General features: G+C 44.8%; 1 protein-coding gene across 6 annotated transcripts in view; it reads right to left on the reverse strand.

Annotated features, from left to right (window-relative positions):
- PATJ (PATJ crumbs cell polarity complex component) overlaps positions 1–18,941 on the reverse strand; it is a 1,201,300-nt gene that overhangs the window by 621,975 nt on the left and 560,384 nt on the right. For all 6 annotated transcript variants that reach the window (XM_069232550.1, XM_069232545.1, XM_069232547.1 and 3 more), the window contains one exon: positions 6,079–6,150. In XM_069232550.1, the coding sequence (XP_069088651.1) occupies positions 6,079–6,150 (72 nt within the window). The remainder of the gene's footprint in view (positions 1–6,078; positions 6,151–18,941) is intronic.

Consider the following 18,941-nt stretch of genomic DNA (forward strand, 5'->3'; position numbering starts at 1 on the left):
TTCTTGGGTTTCAAACCTATATAAAAAGAAATATTATTTTTCTAAATTGGTCTCAGATTTATTCTTTGAGTGTGTGTCTAATTTATTCCCCCTGTGAGAACAACAAATGCTTAGCAGGATCCTCTGATACGCCTAACTGCTCGCACACACTACCACAGATAGAGCATTAGTCCTATCTACGTTTGCCTCTGCAGTACCAAGTGGGGATCCACTGGACTCTCTGCATAGTGTACTTCATTTTAGTGCACTATATAGAGAGCCAGATTCCCACAATACCCCTACCCAATTCCTTCTGCCCTCCATGTTCTAATGTACCATACTTGCCAACACTTTGAACTTGGTAAGAGGGAGATTTTGAAACAAAACCTAAGGAATTGATTTGCCCCATTGACTTACATTGAAAAAGAGGATATTTTAAACATCAGGATTCTCCTGCCTGAATTGGGTCCTTTGGCATGTACGGTTGTACTGCCACTGACTCTTCCTTCTGACCTCAATGGTCTGTTCTATTGCCACAGTCTCTCTTGACTGTCGTGCATTGTTGGTTTGTTGCTTCTACTCTCTTTTTCCCTGCCCACTGTGGTCCATTATGCTGCCACTGCCCCTCCTGCCTTGCCAGCGTGGTCAGCTTGCATGCTCCCTCCCTCCCTGTCCTCAATTATCCAAGTCTGTGCCCCTGACTGCTGCCTCCCAACAAGTATTCTAATGAACAACTAGATTGCTATAATTTTATATTTATTACAAAAGTATGGCACAGCTGACCTCATCTTGATGTAACCAAAACTGCAATCCCTAAAGCATTTTCTTTAAAAAAAATTATAAAAATGAGAAGGTCTTATTCCCATAGAAATTATGGTTAATGCTCTAAAAAACTAAAACAAGCACATTTTTTCTGAATGCTCAAATAGTGACAAAGCACTTCTAAATTATTTGCTATCTTTATGTTTTTTTTTATCCAATTGATCATTTGATTATTTTTAACACTTAGGGTAGAGGATGTGGTGTTACGGTCAGAGCTGCAAACTTTGGAACTGGGAAATAAGGTTTGAGTTTCAGCATCATCTCGACATCCTGTGATTTCGGGCAAATCACTTAATCTTCCCATGCATAAAACCAAAATGAATGTGTCCTTGTGTAATGCTACCTTTGTGGCAAGTCTGCGCTATATAAAACTGCAAAAAAAAAAAAAAAAAAAGTGTTTTGCATGCTTCTATATTTGTGCTACATTTGGGCTCTTTTTTCTCTCATGGCCATGTTTGAAGACTTATTTGTTATGAAGCTCCCTTATTTCCTCAATTACTACAGTATACTCAGTAGAAAATGCTTTCCATTTTCCACTTCGATTCCATGAAGATGGCATTCAGACAGGCAACACTTTTGGCATTAATTCTGAATGTTAGCACTCTAGGTGCATAATAGAACTCTGTAGAGAAGCTGCTGATCACTAGGGAATTAGCTGGCACTCTGCTACTGGTGCTGAAAGTGCATGTTTCAGTCTGCATGTCAGAATGTTTTAATGAAATAGAAGAGGAATATATTTGAAAACTCACTTAAAACGTCCTAATTTTTCTTTCTACAGCATTACCAATAATTTCGATGACAAAATGAACCCTTTCATTTTGTTTCTTTCTAAATTAAATGTTTTAAGTTTTACTAGGTTAATGCAATCAAGATGGCTTCAGCTGTGCCACACTTTTGTAATAACTAAGACAGTTAGCTCTCTAGTTGTTCTTTAGAACACTCTGGGAGGCTGCAGAACAACACAAGGGACTCAACGGACAGACTACTCCGGTTGGAAATTCATGTTTTACTGAGCATGTCAGACTTCATTCTCATATGGCTGAGAAAGATAGTGTGATTTTACAGAAAATATGCTCTCATTCTAGCTTCTGGAGTATCTTACATAGTCTCTATGAGAACATCATGAGAAAACAGTTTTCTAACATGATTCATGAAATCCCAGCAGGCAGCTTTTTCACAGAGTAAAATCACCTTAGAACACACCACAATTCCTAAAATGAGTATGGTACCATCAGCAAATGTTTTATGTTGTAACTAAAATCTGTTATCACTCTTTATACGTTCTCCTTTTTGTGACCCTCAAAATCTGCCATTCACTACAATGAATTTCAAATATTGGTCCCAAGATGGCTGCCATCACGTCCTGGTTGAAGTGCTGACAACTAATCAGATCTCACCATGAGATATGTGCTTCCGTTCCGCCCAGATATAAATTTTTCTTTTTCCAACTCCAAAACTACTGAACTGATTTTCATCAAATAACAAAAAGCACGATCTGCACACCACAATCAAGCTTCCTGCCAAATTTGGTGTAATTCCATTCAGTGGTTCTGGCTGTAGTCGTGTCTCAAGACCCTATGGAAAGTACATAAAGAAAATGTGTGTTCTTTTTCTCTTCCCCCGCTTGGCGAATCATCCTGTAATTTTCAATACAGCAGCTGAACTGACTGTCATACTATGTTTGAAAACTTTGTGATGATACGTCAAAGTTATTGGCAAAACAAAAAATGCTTTTCCTATGGAAAATAGGTCCTAATTATCTACTGGCAACCAGCAGAAGGTGGTATAATTAATATATATATATATATATAGATATTATACCCTTGATATCCAAAACACCATACCCACCCTATAAATGCCCTTACCATCCAAAAACCCATACCCACCCTAAAAACACGTTACCATCCAAAAACGCATACTCATCCTAAACCCTAAAAACGCTCTTGCTACCCAAAGACCCATACCCACCCTAAATTCTAAAAATACCCTTACCACCCAAAACATAAGCACCCTAAACACTAAAAACTCCATACCCAAAAACCCATACACAGTCTAAACCCTAAAAGCCCTGTAACATCCATAAACCCATACTCATCCTAAACCCTAAAAACGCTCTTGCTACCCAAAGACCCATACCCACTCTAAAACACCCTTACCACCCAAAAACCCACACCCACCCTAAATTCTAAAAATACCCTTACCACCCAAAACATAAGCACCCTAAACACTAAAAACTCCATACCCAAAAACCCATACACAGCCTAAACCCTAAAAGCCCTGTAACATCCATAAACCCATACCCATTCTAAACCAAAAAAAAACCTTGCCACCCAAACACTCAAATACCCTTACTCACCTTACACCCTAAAAACAACCTTTCCCTAAATATATAATTAAAACACGTAATACTTACTTGTAAAACCTTTACCATGCATATGACTTTACCATTCATGACTTTACAAAAATAAAACAATAGTTACCTGTAAAACATTTACCACGCATGTGCCTTTATCATTCATGCCTTTAGAACGACACGCGTGGTAAAGGCATATTCGTTGTAAAATACCACGTGGTAAAGGCATATGTGTAGTAAAGGATTTGTGGTAATGGTCTTGCATGGTTATGACTGGGTTGTAATGCCAATTTCCCCTGCTCAAGCAGGAACCACAATCCTAGTCAGGGTAAATCACAAACACACCGAAAATTAACCTGTGCTCATTCATCCACTTATAGCTTGGCACAGAACAGTCAGGCTTAACATAAGAGGCAATGTGTGAGGTATTTGTGCAATACATCAAACAGTAAAAAAGTGAAAACCCCACACAAAACGTTACCACAGGTAGCTAGAACAACAGAACTTAATCTTATTAATAAAAAAGACCAAAACAACAAACATCCAATAAGTAGAACTTGAGTTATGAATTTTTAAAGATTAACCTGCAAAATAGTGCTTTTAAGCAAGAGGCGGCAGTCTGGGATATCTGGTCGTGCCAGACCGGGAACGAGTCAAGAGTTCAGCCTGACCATGATGGAGCGCAGGCCAGCTACAGGAACCCAATGAAGCTTGCTGAACAAAAATACCTTAATCCTGGTTGCGAAGTCGAGGATGTGTGGAGAAAACTGAAGTGATGCTTCGGTGTACATCCTCGCAGTAGAGGAGATGCGTTGATTTTTTCCTCGCAGTAGTGAAGATGAGTCTATTTTCTCCATGCAACAGTGGCGATGCATTGGGTTTCAGATGTGGCAGTTTCGAACGTGATGCATCGAGGCTGATCAGCACTGGATAGACGATGTGTCAACTCCAACCCACACAATGAGGGCTGGTGCACAGGTTCCGATCCACCCAACAGGGGAATGCACTGGTTCAGATCCCCACAGCTGTTCATTGATTTTGACTGGAGTAGCAATTAATACCCACTTTCAAGGGCCCACAACTGAATTGCCGCCACTTGGCAGAGCAAGACTCACAGGTGGTAGAGTCCAAATGCTGTAGCAGATGCGTTGGAAGTCTTTTGTGTCCCTGAGACTTCATAAAACAGCAGGCAAGCCAACAAGCTCTTGCAGTCACTTTGGTTCTGGGTTGAAGAGATTCAGGTCCAATCCTTATCACTCACAGGAAAGGAGGGCAGCAGGCACCATGTCAGCACAGCCGAGCAGGAGTCCAGCAGAGTAGCAGTCCTGCAGAGTGGTAGTCCTTGTAGCAGCACAGCACTCCTCCTTCCTGGCACAGTATCCACAGGTCCAGAGGTGTCCTGAGTTGGTGGTGTCTGAGGTCCAGTCCTGATACTCAGTTGTGTCTGAAGTGGGGGAGACTTCAAAGAGATGCTTTTGAACTGCACAGAGTCACTCCCGTCCTGGCTTCAGACTCACAACAGGGGGGTATACAGCCATTTGCGTGGGGACAAGACACAGCCTATTCAGGTGTGCCAGCTCCTCCCTCCCATCCTGGCCAGATAGTCCATCAGGATGTGGTTGGCCATAAGCTCCCTTTGTGTGTGGCTGTCTAGAGGGAAGGCACAAAGCACAGCTGTCACACAGGGCTAAGAGCAAGAAAATGCCAACTTTCTAAAAATGGCATTTTCAAAATTGAAACAGTAAATCCAACTTTACCATTAGAAGATTTATCATTACAATTTCATAGGTACTAAACATGACAGATCTACCTCCTCCCAATCAGGTCTTACAGTTTATTAAATGTAATAAGGAATCCCAATGTTATCCTATGACGGGGTAGGCCTAACAGTACTGAAAAACTAATTTGAGAGTTTTTCAATACCAGGACACTTAAAACTTATAAGCATATGTCCTGCCTTTTATTTACACAGCACCCTGCCCTATGGGCTCCTAGGGCCTACCTTTGGGGATGACATACTTAATAAAAGAGGAGTTTAAGGCTTGTCAAGGGGTTTTAAATGGCAAGTTGACATAGCAGTGTAACACTGCATTTTGGCTGCAATGGCAGGCCTGGGACATGTTTTAAAGTGCAACGTAAATGGGTGGCACAAACAGTGCTGCAGGCCCACCAGTGGCATTTAACGCACAGGTCCTCGGCACAAGCAGTTTAATAGGGACTTATAGGTAAATTAAATATGCCTGTTACGCATACACCAATCAAACCGTGTCTGAGAATCCGAGAGCATAAGCACTTTAGCTGTGGGAAAGTGAAGCCCAACAAAAACAAATTCAGCAAAAAATGGAAGGAAAAAGGCAAACAGTTTGGGGTGACCCTGCTGAGAGGGCCATTTCCAACAAAGCCCATTTGGTTTCAGGGCCATAAATGGCTTTTTATCATATGATTGCCTTTTAAATGTTTTATGTCAATCACCCATTTGACATTAGCCTCAACACCAAACTTCTTTTTAAAACACTGATATAGCTTGAACGACTAAGAGGCAGCAGAGTAATTCTGAGAATTTTCTGTTGTAGTAGAATCATCCAAAAATGAAGTGATATACACAGAACACAAGGTGTCTTACATCAAATTGAGAGTGATTTATAGAAACTAAGACAGGAACGTACTAGACAACAATGGTTTAAATATATTTACATTACAGTTTTACAGACATTCAAGTGGCCATTAGTCTCACTGTCAGATTTATGGGCAGAAATCTTAATCTTTAAATAGCACCATTTTTGAGAGAGGCAGACAATTAAAAACGAAGTATATCAAAAATAAATATGACATATAAGAAACAAAGTCACTGAGACATTACCCAGAACTCCAACTCAAATAAAGACATCCAAAAGAGCAGGTTATGAGTAAAAAAAGTGACTTGCATTCGTGCAGGACCCCAGTGACTGAATGATGGTGTTTCTTCACCCTCTCCTTCTTCTCTCTCTGGTAAATCACTGGGAAAAAAACAGGAATACAAAATTCACTACTCTATAATTATAAATTCTCCTTTGCAGTTTCCCCTTGACTGAAAATTAAATTCCACAATAAAAAAATAAGTACCGTATTAATTGCTATGATAATAATCGATGTTTGGACACATCCTCTTTTTATACAGCCTGTCTGATCACAGGTTCCTGAATCTAACGTTAACCATGATTCTTCAATATTGCAGTCTGTGTGCAGTCTCCAAGATGACAAATGTTTGGGTATAAGAACACTGAACCAACTTTTCAACTATATTTCACTAGTCAAAGCCTAGCAGAGGAGACATTGAAAATGTTACTAACCTTCGGTAATGATCTTTCTGGTGAAGACTTTTTCTACTTGCAGATTCCTTACCTTTTGAATATCCCATGAATCAGAATGAATCCAGAAACATTTCAATAGCTCTCCATGCCAGCAGAAGACACTGGCTCCACCTCACCATCAGATGTTGGTGCCCTCATAAAGTCACTGGTGCCATAAAGTGCCTTGTCACTGCACTGACATAATTTTCAAATAGTTTTTTTTTTAACATGATGGATGATGGATGAGACTGACATGGAATAAATAAGGTGTTGTACAATTTAAAGAATGAGGACCTTATTAAAAGGTTTACTTAGCAACCAGCCATGAACAGGGAGGAGGTTGGGTTGGTGAAGAATTTGTAGGAAGACAGAGTAGCCAAAAAGGTAAGTAACTTTGTGTTCTGATATCTACATCTACCTGCACATTCCTCACCTTTTGTGATTCCCTTCGCACTTCCGAGTCCATGCAGTCCTGATTTGCGTAAGTGTAAAGAGAAGCCTGAGTTGCCACCTTGCAAATTTTTGCAACTGGAAGCCCTCTTGTCAGGGCAGAGTTAGAACACTTTGCTCTAGTGGAGTGAGCACCTAAGACCTCAGGTGGTTACTTGTGAGCCAAGGCATAACACATTTTGACTCCAGCATGATTCATCTTGATATTGTCTTCTTGTGGACTGTTTTACCCTTAATCTTGCCTACACAACTGATGAACAGTTGTTCATCAATTCTAAACTCCTTGGTCCTGTTGCTGTGGAAGCTGACTACTCTCTAGGGAACACGCCTGTGGAGCCTCTCCTCCTCTTTCATAGGATGTAGGGAGAAAAGAGGGGGGATGGCAGATTGATGGACTGGCCCAGATGAAAGGGTGCAACCACCTTAGGTGGGAAAGAAGCTCTGATTTTGGGAACCAGCTTGTCAGGGAAGAAAGGGGTGAAGAGAAGCTTAATGCCTACAACTCATTCACACCTTGACGTTAATGAGAGACAATAACAATCACTGTTTTGAAAGTTAGCAGCTGCAATGGGCAACTCTGTAAATGGCTCAAATGTGGAACACATTAAAAACAAGAGTAAAGATTCAGGTCCTATAGTGGCATTAGGAATGGGGAGCGGGGAAACCTGTTAATGAGACCTTGCAAAAATCTCAGGCTGACAGATGATTTGAAAAGGTATGGTTGGCCTGGGAGACAGGTAAAGGCTGAAAAACAGCCCAGGACTGTGCCTACTGCACATCGATGTCGAGCCAGCGAAAGGCCAAATCGTAAGATGTCCGATAAGTTGGTCTAAAGAGAGTCTACCTAAATATCCATACACCATTCCACAAACCTATTCCATATCACTGAATACACTCCTTTAGTGGAATGTCTGCGGGCACACAGGATGAAATTCACCACTTTAGGAGGTAAAAAAAAGCATTCAGGTTACACTGATCTATCTCAAGGCATGAAGATGGAGGCTCTGGAGGCTAGGGTGAAAAGTCTGCCCTTACAATTGCAATAGGAGGTTTACCTTAAGAGGAGCAGGGAGCACAGGGAAAAGTGCATCAGGTCTGCATACCACCCCCTTCTTGACCAGTCCTGGTCTATCAGAATGACTTGAGCCTGTTAAGGTGGACCTTCCTTGGGACTTCAGGAATCAAGGGTGTGGGAAGAAACACACAGTGAAACCGAAAGTTCCTCTGCAAGCGAAGCACACTCCACAATATAACCCTACAACGGATACTGCAGGGCACAGAATTTCAGCAGGTGTGCGTTCCCATGGGTAGCACAGAGATCCCCCAGAGACTGAAGATGTGTTTCACTACGTGCATATGGAAACACTACTTGTGGTTGGCAAGATAACATGTCTGAGACTGTCTTCATGTACATACAGTACACCAACCAGATGACTGGCTATCCGGCAGATCTGTTGGTCCTGAGCTTCAGACCACAGATGCAATGCTTTCTGGCAGAGAAGGTGCAACCCTACAATTCTGCTTGTTGAGGTACCAAATCACAGTCATATTGTCCATCAAGATCTGGAAAGACTAACTAAGAAGGAAAGGCAGGAAGTGTCATCTGCATTGCCAGTAACTCCAGCAGACTGATGTGCAACCTCTGCTCCTCTGGAGAAAAAAGCCCCCTGATCTCCAGTTGAGAACTCCACACTAGGGTTGAGGCATCCATAATGAGTATTGTCTGTAAGGGTTGGAATGGCTTCCCCTGAGACATATTGCCTTCCGCACTCCAACACTCCAAATCTACTGCAATGTACATGGAAATTGTGAGGGATCTCTGCCATGTTCTGTCTATGGCAAAACCATTCAAGTGCCCTTTTGTGCCAGCGTGCATGAGTAACCAACATAATGTAAGACGTTAGTAGGCCTAGCAGGCGTAAAACCATCAGGGCTGGACTTTGCTTTCCATTCTGAAACATCTGAATAGTAGTCTGAATGTCCTGAACCCTCTGGGGAGGGGGTAAGGCTCGACTCCGTGAGGTGTCCAGTACTGCCCCTAGGAACAGGATGAGCTGAGAGGGCACCAGGTGAGATTTGGGCTTGAGGATGTAAATGCTCAAGTGGAACAGCAACTTTGCTGTGACTTGAAGGTAGTGTGAAACCACCTTCGGAGCGCTGGCTTTTAGGAGCCAGTTGTCCAAGTAAGGGAACGCAGGGATCCTTGGTCATCTGAAATGGGCCACATCCATTGCCATCACCTTTGTGAAAACTTGTGAGGGTGAAGTTAGGCCAAACAAAAGGACTGCACACTGGTAGTGGGCAGATCCAACTGTGAAGCAAATGTATTTCCTGTGTGATCACAGTTTCAGTATATGAAAATACGCATCCTGCAGGTTGACACGAAGCATCCAGGCTTTGACTTCCAGCGTGAGTAACACCAGAGCCAGGGACAACATTTTAAACTTCTCCTTCTTGAGAAACTAGTTCAGAACCCTGAGTTCTAGGACTGGAAAAAGACCGCAATCCTTCTTCAGGACAAAGAGGTAGAGGGCTAGCACCCCTGGTCCCGTTCCTGCTCTGGCAGCAACTCCACCATTCCAGTCTGTAGCAAAATGTCTACCATCTGTTGAAGAATCTGAAGATGATCGGGTGGAAGAAGAGGGGCGGAATGGGTGGAGAGGCCCGCTGGGCTGAAGTGGCAGCCTGCAAAGAAGCCCTGTGTTCCAACTAGAAGGAACTATGGCTGCCTCCCTGCGGTGACTGGGCAGGAAGATAAAGACTATAGGGTAAGGGGTGGATCTTATTTTGCCACAGCCTTGGTACTGGGTTGTAGAGAGGGTTGTGCTGTTGTTGCTGAGAGGCATGATGCTGTCTGCCATGAAAGGAGAAATCCCTGAAAAAGCTACAAAACGTTTTGAATTGGCAGTAATCCTCTGCTGCGTTTGGAAGGCAAAAGATCTTGCTGTTGCCTTTCTTTCTTTGAACCTCTAAACAGCAGAATCAGCCTTGGCTCTAAAGAGGCTGGAACCATCAAAGTGGAGGTCAATAAGGGTGGACTGGATGTCTTGACGGAATCCTGACATTTTTAGCCATGTATGTTGGCGAAGGGAGATATTTTCCAACAGCTTTGCGGCTTGGGTGACCGAGTCTGCTGTGTCCAGCCCAGACTGAATGACTTGTTTTTCTGTGGCTTGTCCATCCCTTACCAATTCCAGGAAGTGGGGTTGAATGTCGTACAGCAAAATAGGTTGTACCAACTGAAGTATACAAGAAAAGTGATGGATGGAATGCATTAATTAATTTCAGCTACTGGTAATTACTTGTGGCTGCATCCCAGTCCATTGCTATTTTGCACACCATGCCACCTTAGTTTGGACCCAGCCATATGCAAATCAGTCTTGACCCTGCTCGAATGGGAAGAGTCCAGCCTGAACTGCCAGGCCAGGTCCTCCTTGAACCATAACACAGACAACCCAGGACAGGTTTCACTCTTGTTGGGGCTCACCAGCCGGGTATAACTTGTTCCAGTTGCACAGTCAGCATGGCACCCACATCCATCACTTTGTTGTTGCTGTAGTTGTACTAACTGGACCATGTCCATGGCAGCATAGGTGTTGTGACCCATGAGGCAGGTAGCATTTAAAGATTTCAGGGTCATACTGCCCATTGAAAATTACTTCTTGGTGAACTGCTTGATCTTTTCGGGCACTGTCCGATGGGATGGTAGGAACAGCACCTGGGAAGAGACTTGACAAGTAGGATTCCTGGACCATAAGGCTCTCCATTGAAGGGTGCAACAACAGAAATGCTGAGTCGACTAGTGCATGTCTGCTTCTCTCACACATCGAAAAGGGGCTCAGTGAGGGCCTTATTGAAAGCAGAAGAGGTTCTCTAGAGTGGCATGTGGTATGTAGCACCTCAGTCAAGTGGTAGGGTTTGGTTTCGGAGGGCAGAAGCCAGGGATTCAACACTCTCCCATCTTTTTAATGGCCAAGTGATAAGATGTAACCACTGGTTGAGGAAATCCAGTTGCAGAGTATAGCGCCCATTCAGGCGAGCTGTCTAGACCACTAGGATCTTTCGGTCAGTATAAAAGAATGTCCGCCTTCGTCTCCGTGTCTGGGAGGGGATCCTCCTCGGGGTCAGAGTCTCCAAAAAAGTATCACGCTTCCTCTATAATGAGCTGAGCCTCCCTTTAGAATCAGTGTTGGGAAACTCCACGAGAGGCTTTGGGGGTTGCGCTTCTAGAAGAGTTGATTATCGCACAGGTGGAGTCGACAGTGGATACGGTGGAGCCAACTGTGGCACCGGAGAAAACAGAGGATCGGGCACCAAAGGTGAACAACCAGCAGGATAGTAAGAGGAGGCAGTGTCAGGCATTGCACCAAGTCAGCAGCAGGCATCAGCGTTGTGGATGTAGACTGAGCCAAAGTGGCAACAGAAGGAAAGGAGTGCAGCCTGTAGAGTAAGCCTTGGAATAGCCGTGAAGGTGTATCCTATTATACCCATGGATCCGGCAGGCGCGCCTGAGTGGACCATAGCCATGGAAACCTAATAAAAAGTTTCCAGGTTTGGTCTGACACCAGGGATATAACATGTGAGGAATCTGAAGGTAGAAGTAACCATCAGAAAAAGTGTTATGTCTGATGTGTTATTTCCTGTTTGTGATATATATTCATTACATTCAGTTTCATAAAAATGTTAATTATTATAACAGTGTGGCCTTCAAGCTTTTTGATACGGCATTTATGGTTGGCTGCTCCATTAAGGACTGTACTGCAAAACGAGAAACTATGCAGTGTATTCTTGGTAGGTGTCAGGTTTTTCTATGATACAGTGTAAAACATTAAAAAAGTTTTATCAGTTAAAAAGCAAAGAACTATATTCAGTATTCAAAGGAATCATTCAAAGCAGTTCAAAAGTTAATTTACAGTGATTGGCTCATGCATAACCTTGAACCTTTCAAGAATGTCTGCAACATTCTCGCCAGGATCTCACCAAACAAAACTATCCCATGAAATAACAGCAACAGTACACAAGTCATGAGCTGAACTTAGCGCAGGATGCAAGTTTGTCAGTAGCTGACAAAGTGGGACACTCAAGCGAGACTGGTAAGAAGGTAAAACGTGTTTTTTTAGGTCAAGCCTAGGCAGTGCATGTCCTGTCTCTATGAGAGATGCTGTACCCACTCTGTGGGCTTACAGCCAATCCATTGCCTTTTTATTGGTCCTTTCGGTTGTCATTCAAAAATGCTTGCTTGCTAGTGGTTAATCCTTCCCTTTTGTCCCTCTTCTTTGTGTTTTGTTTCCTCCCACGAAGTACAGCCTAATTACTGGTATCTCTACGCTTCTATGTTTATGTGTTCATTCTGGGGGGACTATTTTTTCTTCGTTTCCTGCCTGTGTTTGTTGTTGCTTGCTTCATTTGTTGCTCATGTTTCTTGTTAGCACACACACACACCCACTCTTCCCCTATCTTTATATAGTTGCTTCCCCTGTAATTGCGTCATTAGCCCACCACCCCTCATCGCTGCTTGTTGCTTCTTTTAACATTGCACAGCAGAGCGACATGGCTTAAGGGGGGGGGGAAAAACGCTATGACCGGGTCAACGCTGGCTGCGTCAAAGTGCTTTTTTTTTTCCTTTTTCAAATAAGCAAGGTGTCACTAAATTAAATTTAAAGTATTGTTACAACTACCACACACAGAGTGTGGCGAGCCAACCATGCAATTTTAGAGTGTTTGGTGGTTAGAACTGACTTAAGCCACCTGGATCGTATTCTATCAAAGTTCTGATGCCAACAGGAAAGTGACGCTTTGCTTTTTTGCTTTTCTTGTCTGTCTGTAGTTCAAATGTTAGAAAATGATGTGTTTTAATCACGGTGTCCGCCTTGTTGCAACTGGTAGCTTCATGTCTTGGAGATGGCAATCATTTCAGGCCATGTTATTAGTTGCCTTTTCTGTGCACATGAGTACTATTTTGTTTGCTTGCAGCATAAGAACTGGATTTTGTTAAGGTAAAATGTGTTTTTGCTCTTCTAAGCGTATGAATGCCACTTGTTTACTTTGCTTCACATGTCATGTGCCTGCAATTCGACATATACTTTTATTTTGTGTGCAAACTTTTTTGTATATAAGTGGATGCAATATTGGCTTGACATAGCCTTACACATATTCTGGAATTAAGCTATAATTGAACGTTGTTATTTAATTAAGTGGAGATTGAATCATTTGGAAGAGAGTGTGTATAAGGGAGCACTGAATCCAAGAGAACTGTCCTTTTTTTTTTTTTTTTTTTAGAATCTATTTATTAATTGTAATCATTTCAAACAATGCTGTGCGCTGAAGACAATCAGAGCCTCGTTACAGTGTGTAATAGATGGATACAATAAACTTTGGTTAGTGCAGTCTCATATATAGATCAAAGCATTCCATATAACTTTGAAAATTCAATATGCCCCCCCTGAGCTTGCAAAGAGTTATAGGGAGAGTACATCAGGGATCACAGATAATCAACAATAAATATTAAACATTAACAGATCATCCTTCAGGTCCTATAAAGTAAAGGTGGTATTGTCAGCACTTAAGCGTTTAATGCAGTAATACAGATTTAGCTGTGTGCTGCAAGGGCCCGGTGCTCCGGGCTAGTGATACGCGTTCGGGTGGTAAGTTGTCAAAAGAAGAGTTGTAACGCTTGCAGTCGGGGTGGGTTGAAGCAGGTAAACTCTACACAGGAGAGTTAGCTTATCAATGGTTGCCAGAAAGCCTGGAATTTTTTCATCAGTAAGGGACAAGCTATGGGAAATCCTCTCCATTGCCATCACATGACAAAGGCAGGTAAACCACTGGGCCAAAGAGGGTGGTGTTTTCTGCTTCCACGTTAGGGCTATTAGTTGTCTGGAAAATGCATCATATAGCTAATAAGAGTCCAGCCTGTGTTAGTCATGGCTGTCAAATGAGTGGGCCGTAGACTAAGAATTGCCATGTGGTATGTAGCTGGTAGAGGGAACCCTACAGTTTCTTTGATATGACTAACAACCTCTTTCCAGAAAATAGTGATCGAAGAGCCGGTCCACCAAATATGGGGGGAAGTCACCACGCTCTGTGCCGCATCTCCAGCAAGAGCCCGAAGTGCCAGGATAAATAGCAGACAGTCGTGAGGGGGTGTAGTACCATTGATACATGAGCTTATATGTGTTTTTTCTAAGGGAAAGACTGCCGTAAGTTTTAGGGATGTCCTGCCGCAGACTGTCCCATTGCTTAGGGGAGATGTCCTTATTAGGCGCTGTCACCCACCGTCGCTGGTAGGGGTAGGTTTGAGGAGGTGTGGAGTGTTGCAGAGTATGATATGTGCTGGAGTTTTGGGAGCCGTCATAAGCTCTGACGAGTGATTCAAAGGGGGTATATATGGGCAGACTATTCTGGGGTATACGGAGGGGTGTAGGGCCCAATGGCGCATCTGGAGATATCAAAAAGACACCGTGTTTGGTAGCCGGGGTTATTGCTTACATTGCTCGAACCACTTCATGGTATCACCCTGGAAAAGGTCTTGCAAGGTTCTACAGTCAGTGTCCGTCCAGGCACTGAAGGTGCAAGTGCCGGGGGAAGACAGGGTTGCGTGCCAATGGGGTGTTTGGCGAGGGGAAGGTGGTCAGGCCCTTCAATGTCACCAGCCTGTTCCACACATCTAGAACCGCCCTAGTTGGCGTGGCAAGGTACGCACTGCGTGGTCTAGCGTGGCAGGGGAGCCAAGGTAAGTCCCACAGGGGACGGCATGCCACTACCCTATCTGTATGACGCCAATGGCTCTCGCTCTCTCTCACTGTCCAGGCCGACACATATCACAGGTGCGCTGCACCATAGTAATCCAACAGATTAGGGCATCCCAGGCCTCCCCTTTCCCGGGGCTGCATCAAAAGTGTTGGAGAGACGTGGAGCTTTCCCGTTCAAATGAAGGCTGGCAGGTCTCGTTGCATTTCAGTATGTACTCTCGGGGATCGATGTAGGAAGGAATTCGAACAAATAGAGTACTCGCAGGAGGATATTCATCTTAACCATGTTAATGCACCCCAGCCACGATATGGGTAGTGGCTGCCATCTTCTGAGGTCCTCAAGGAGCGCCTGTCTGAGTACCGGCCAGTTCGCGCTAGTCCGAGTTTCTAACTTGGGTGTGAGACAGAGCCCCAGGTATCCAGTCTTGCCCAACTAAAGGGGACCAGATCTTGTAGCGCAGAAATGTCAGCCTTTGGGGTAATATTCAGGACGTGCAATTTAGAACGATTTACTTTAAACCCTGAGATGGCTGCAAAGGCTTCCAAGCAGGAGACCACTGCTGGGATTGAGATGGTGGGCCGAGTTAAGGTTAAGAGGAGATCATCTGCGACTAAATTAAGTTTATGCTCATGTCCCCTAAAAGGTATCCCTCCGATCTGCTTGTCGCTACACACCGCAATTGCCAATGGTTCTACTGCTAAGGCAAACAGAAGCGGCGACAAGGAACATCCCTGTTGAGTGTTGGGGGCTATGGCGATGGGGTCTGCAAGCCTCCTGTTCAGCCACATAGAAGCCACTGAGGCCATGTATGATGCCATTATTTTAGATATCATGCTGGGGCCCGGTCCCACCTTCACCAAAACAGAGCGGAGAAATGGCCATTCGACCCTGTCAAGTGCCTTCTCTTCATCCAACGAGAGAAGGCATGCAGGGATTGTACGACAGTGGGCTTTCTCAATCAGGTGGGCTACCCTACAGATATTGTCCGCTCCCTGACAATTTAGGACAAAGCCCACCTGATCTGGGTCTGAAAGACTGGGCAGATATCCATCGAGCCTAGATGCCAGTATCTTCGTGTAAATCTTGGCATCTGTATTGAACAGGGCAATGGGGCGATAGAGTGTGGTCCTTATCTGGCTTGGTGATTAATGAGATTTCATTGCTCGCCATCGTGAGTCCCATGACATCCATGAAGGAGTAGTATAGTTTGAGCAAATACTGTCCCAACTGAGGGAGGAACAGCCAGTAAAAACTAACCGGCAAACCATCTGGCCCTAGAGACTTGCCAAGGGGTAGAGCATGAAGCACACTTTGTATCTCTTCCACCAAGATAGAAGACTCTAAAGCTTCTCTATGTATGGGCTCTAGTGTGGTCCAGTCACAGGCAGTAAGTACGCGTCAAACTTTTTTTGTGATGGCGTTTCACTGCTGTAGGGGGTCCAGTAGTAGGCCCGTAGTTCGTCCAACTTGTCGCCCTCTGTGATTGCCCAGGTACTGTCACGTTTCAGGAGCTTAGTTATGTGCGCCTTATGTTGTTGCTGCCACAACCTGCGCACCAGCAGGGTACCCATCTTGTCCCCCTCCTCGTAATAAAGTTGCTTGAGTGCAAAGAGGGAGCGTTAAGCTTTATTCGTTCTATGAGTGTGAAACTGGCCCCTCAGGATGGGCAACTGCCGCTTGTTACTGCGAGTGGGATGTGCCCAGTGTTTGATATCAGAGTTAAGGTTATGTTCCACTATTCGCTCCTCCCGGCTGCGCGTAATGGCAATCGTTGTTATCACTCCACAGATTGTAGCTTTAAAGCGGTCCTATAGAGTAGGCAGGGGAAACTTCCTGGTCTGTATTATGGGTGAAATAGTCTGTGATACCCCTTTGGATTCTTGTCACATCCACCGGGACTCTGAGCAATCTCAGAGGGAGCCACCACCTGGGGGGTCCCTATGCACTCTATTGGAAGGGAGACAGACCTCCTCAACATGAGCATGGTCAGAGATGGAAATCGCGATGTTGTCAAAGGCATGTAATAGACTATGTGATATTAAGAGGTAGTTAGTGCAAGAATACGTAGCGTGAACATGAGAGTAAAAGGAGTCGTCTCGTGTGTCCGGGTGGCGGTAGCGCTAAGCATATGTGAGGCCTAGGTCGAGGATATCTTGCTTGAGATGTGCCAACATGGCTTCCGCCGTCTGATAGGCAGCAGTGTGTCGGTCTAAGGTGGGGTCCCATTCCATGTTCAGGTCACCCCACCCCACTGTACTGTCACCCGGGTCCCTCTAGCTGATCCTTTAGCACATGCGTAGGTATGCGTCCTGTGCATTGTTAGGGGCGCATAAGTTAAGTAGGGTGAGGTGATCTCATCCCCTCTGTAGTTGCAATGTCAAGTATAATCCCTCCTTGTCCCTGACAACTTTAGAAATGTGTGGGTTAAAGCTTGCTTTACAGAATATAGCCACCCCCAGCATCTTAGTGTCAAGTGTACGCCTAATGTCTTACGGATAGTTTGGATTGGTAACTCTATGTCTATCTATCCCACGCAAGTGTGTCTCCTGAAGAAAAACTACATAAGGATTATGTTGTAGAATATACCCCCAGACCTACTTACGCTTGTTCGGAGAGTTTAAACCCGGACGTTAAGAGATAATAGTTTCAGACCTCCCCAGAGACTCATCAGTATGCACGTGGTAGTGGGTGATTGCTATGGCGGTGTCCCCCTCGCGTCATGTTGGGTTGCCATTTTTCCCCGTGTGTACCTTTCCAGTGCCTCAGAGATATCAGCCCCATGTCCCCATAGCCCAGAGTCCCTGGGTCAGACCTGAGGAGAAACAAGTGAGAAACATAGTCATAAATGGTCATCGGCCAACAGGGCTCAACTTGTGTGCCCGCTGTCGTCAGAGAGCGGTGTCACACCACCTGACACTCAATAGAGGAGTCACCCTCCAGGAGGGCGTGACACCAGGGCGAAACCAGCAGTCTTGCCGGCAGTCGGTTTCTCGCCTGTTTGTAGAGTCGGGGGAGGCTCCAGAAGCCTCTACCAGGATAGGTTCCAAGCGGTGGATATCCAGATCCAGGAGCAGCAAGCCACTAAGAAACAGACTGCCTATCATCGCCATTTGAGCCTGTGGTGGACCGTGCTGGCGAGGATGATTTGTCCACAAGTCGTCAGGACAAGGGCGTCTCACTACAGTCTAGGTAGGCTTCAAAGTGTCCCTTAAGGGGTACTCTTGTGGGGTGGTGGTCTCAGACCCATCAGTTGTAGGAAGTCGCAGCAATCGCTTTGCCTTGACTAGCGAGCGTAGTACGCGCCTACTCCCCTCCCATTCAAAAATCAAAGCAAAGGGATGCCCCCATTGGTATTTAAGATTCATTGTTCTCAATTTGGCATTCACTGCCTTGAAATCCCTTCGCCTCCTCAGGGTGCTAGCGGATAGGTCCTGGTATAATTGGATTTTATGCCCCTGATATTCTAGGCCGGTCTTCAGCCTTGCCCTCTGGAGGACTCTCTCTTTCTCACTGAAATAGTGAATTCGAGTAAAGATGTCTGGAACAGCGTTTGGGTGGCCAGGGGCAGTTGCTACGTGATGCGCCCTGTCGAGGGCTGGCTGTGGTTGTTTAGGGTCTCCCCTGACAGGTTGCAGCAAGGCAGCAGTATAGGCTACAATGTCAGTGCCTTCCTCTTCTCTGGGTACCCCCCGTATGTGGATGTTGTTCTGATGGATCCTGTTTTCGAGGTCTTCCTGTTTGAGTTGGAGTTCAATTTGTTGCTCTTCAAGTGCCGCCATTCATCTCCAAAGCATTTCCTGGTCTTCTGCGCATGCATCAACAGTGCGTTAATGGACATCCACCCTCTCACCTCCTCCTGTACCTCTCGAATGCAAGGTTTAAGATCAGTTTTGAGAGAAGTAATTTCTGCCCCTATTTCTTGCAGGAAGTGGTTAATATAGTCCTGTGTGATAGGAGCAGTGGGAGCCGGTGTGTCCAGCATCTGGTGTGATGGGGTCTCCTACTCCACTGTAGTACTCAGGGGTTTGGTCCACAATGATGCAACAGGTGTTTCCTTTGGAAGATTAGTGCGCGCCAGGTAGTGTAAGTGGTTTATGCAGCAGGCCAACAGTTCCTGATGTCTCTACTCCCCCTTTGAGGTGTCAACGCAAGGGAGCTACCTAACGGGAGTAGTCTTGCAGCGCACAGCAGGATGGCCCAGGTCCAGACTCAAGGCAGGAGAGGGCTTCTATAGCGTCAGCATCCTCAGAGTGCAG

The sequence above is a fragment of the Pleurodeles waltl genome, chromosome 4_2, assembly GCF_031143425.1.
Source record: "Pleurodeles waltl isolate 20211129_DDA chromosome 4_2, aPleWal1.hap1.20221129, whole genome shotgun sequence".
Taxonomy (NCBI): Eukaryota; Metazoa; Chordata; class Amphibia; order Caudata; family Salamandridae; genus Pleurodeles; species Pleurodeles waltl.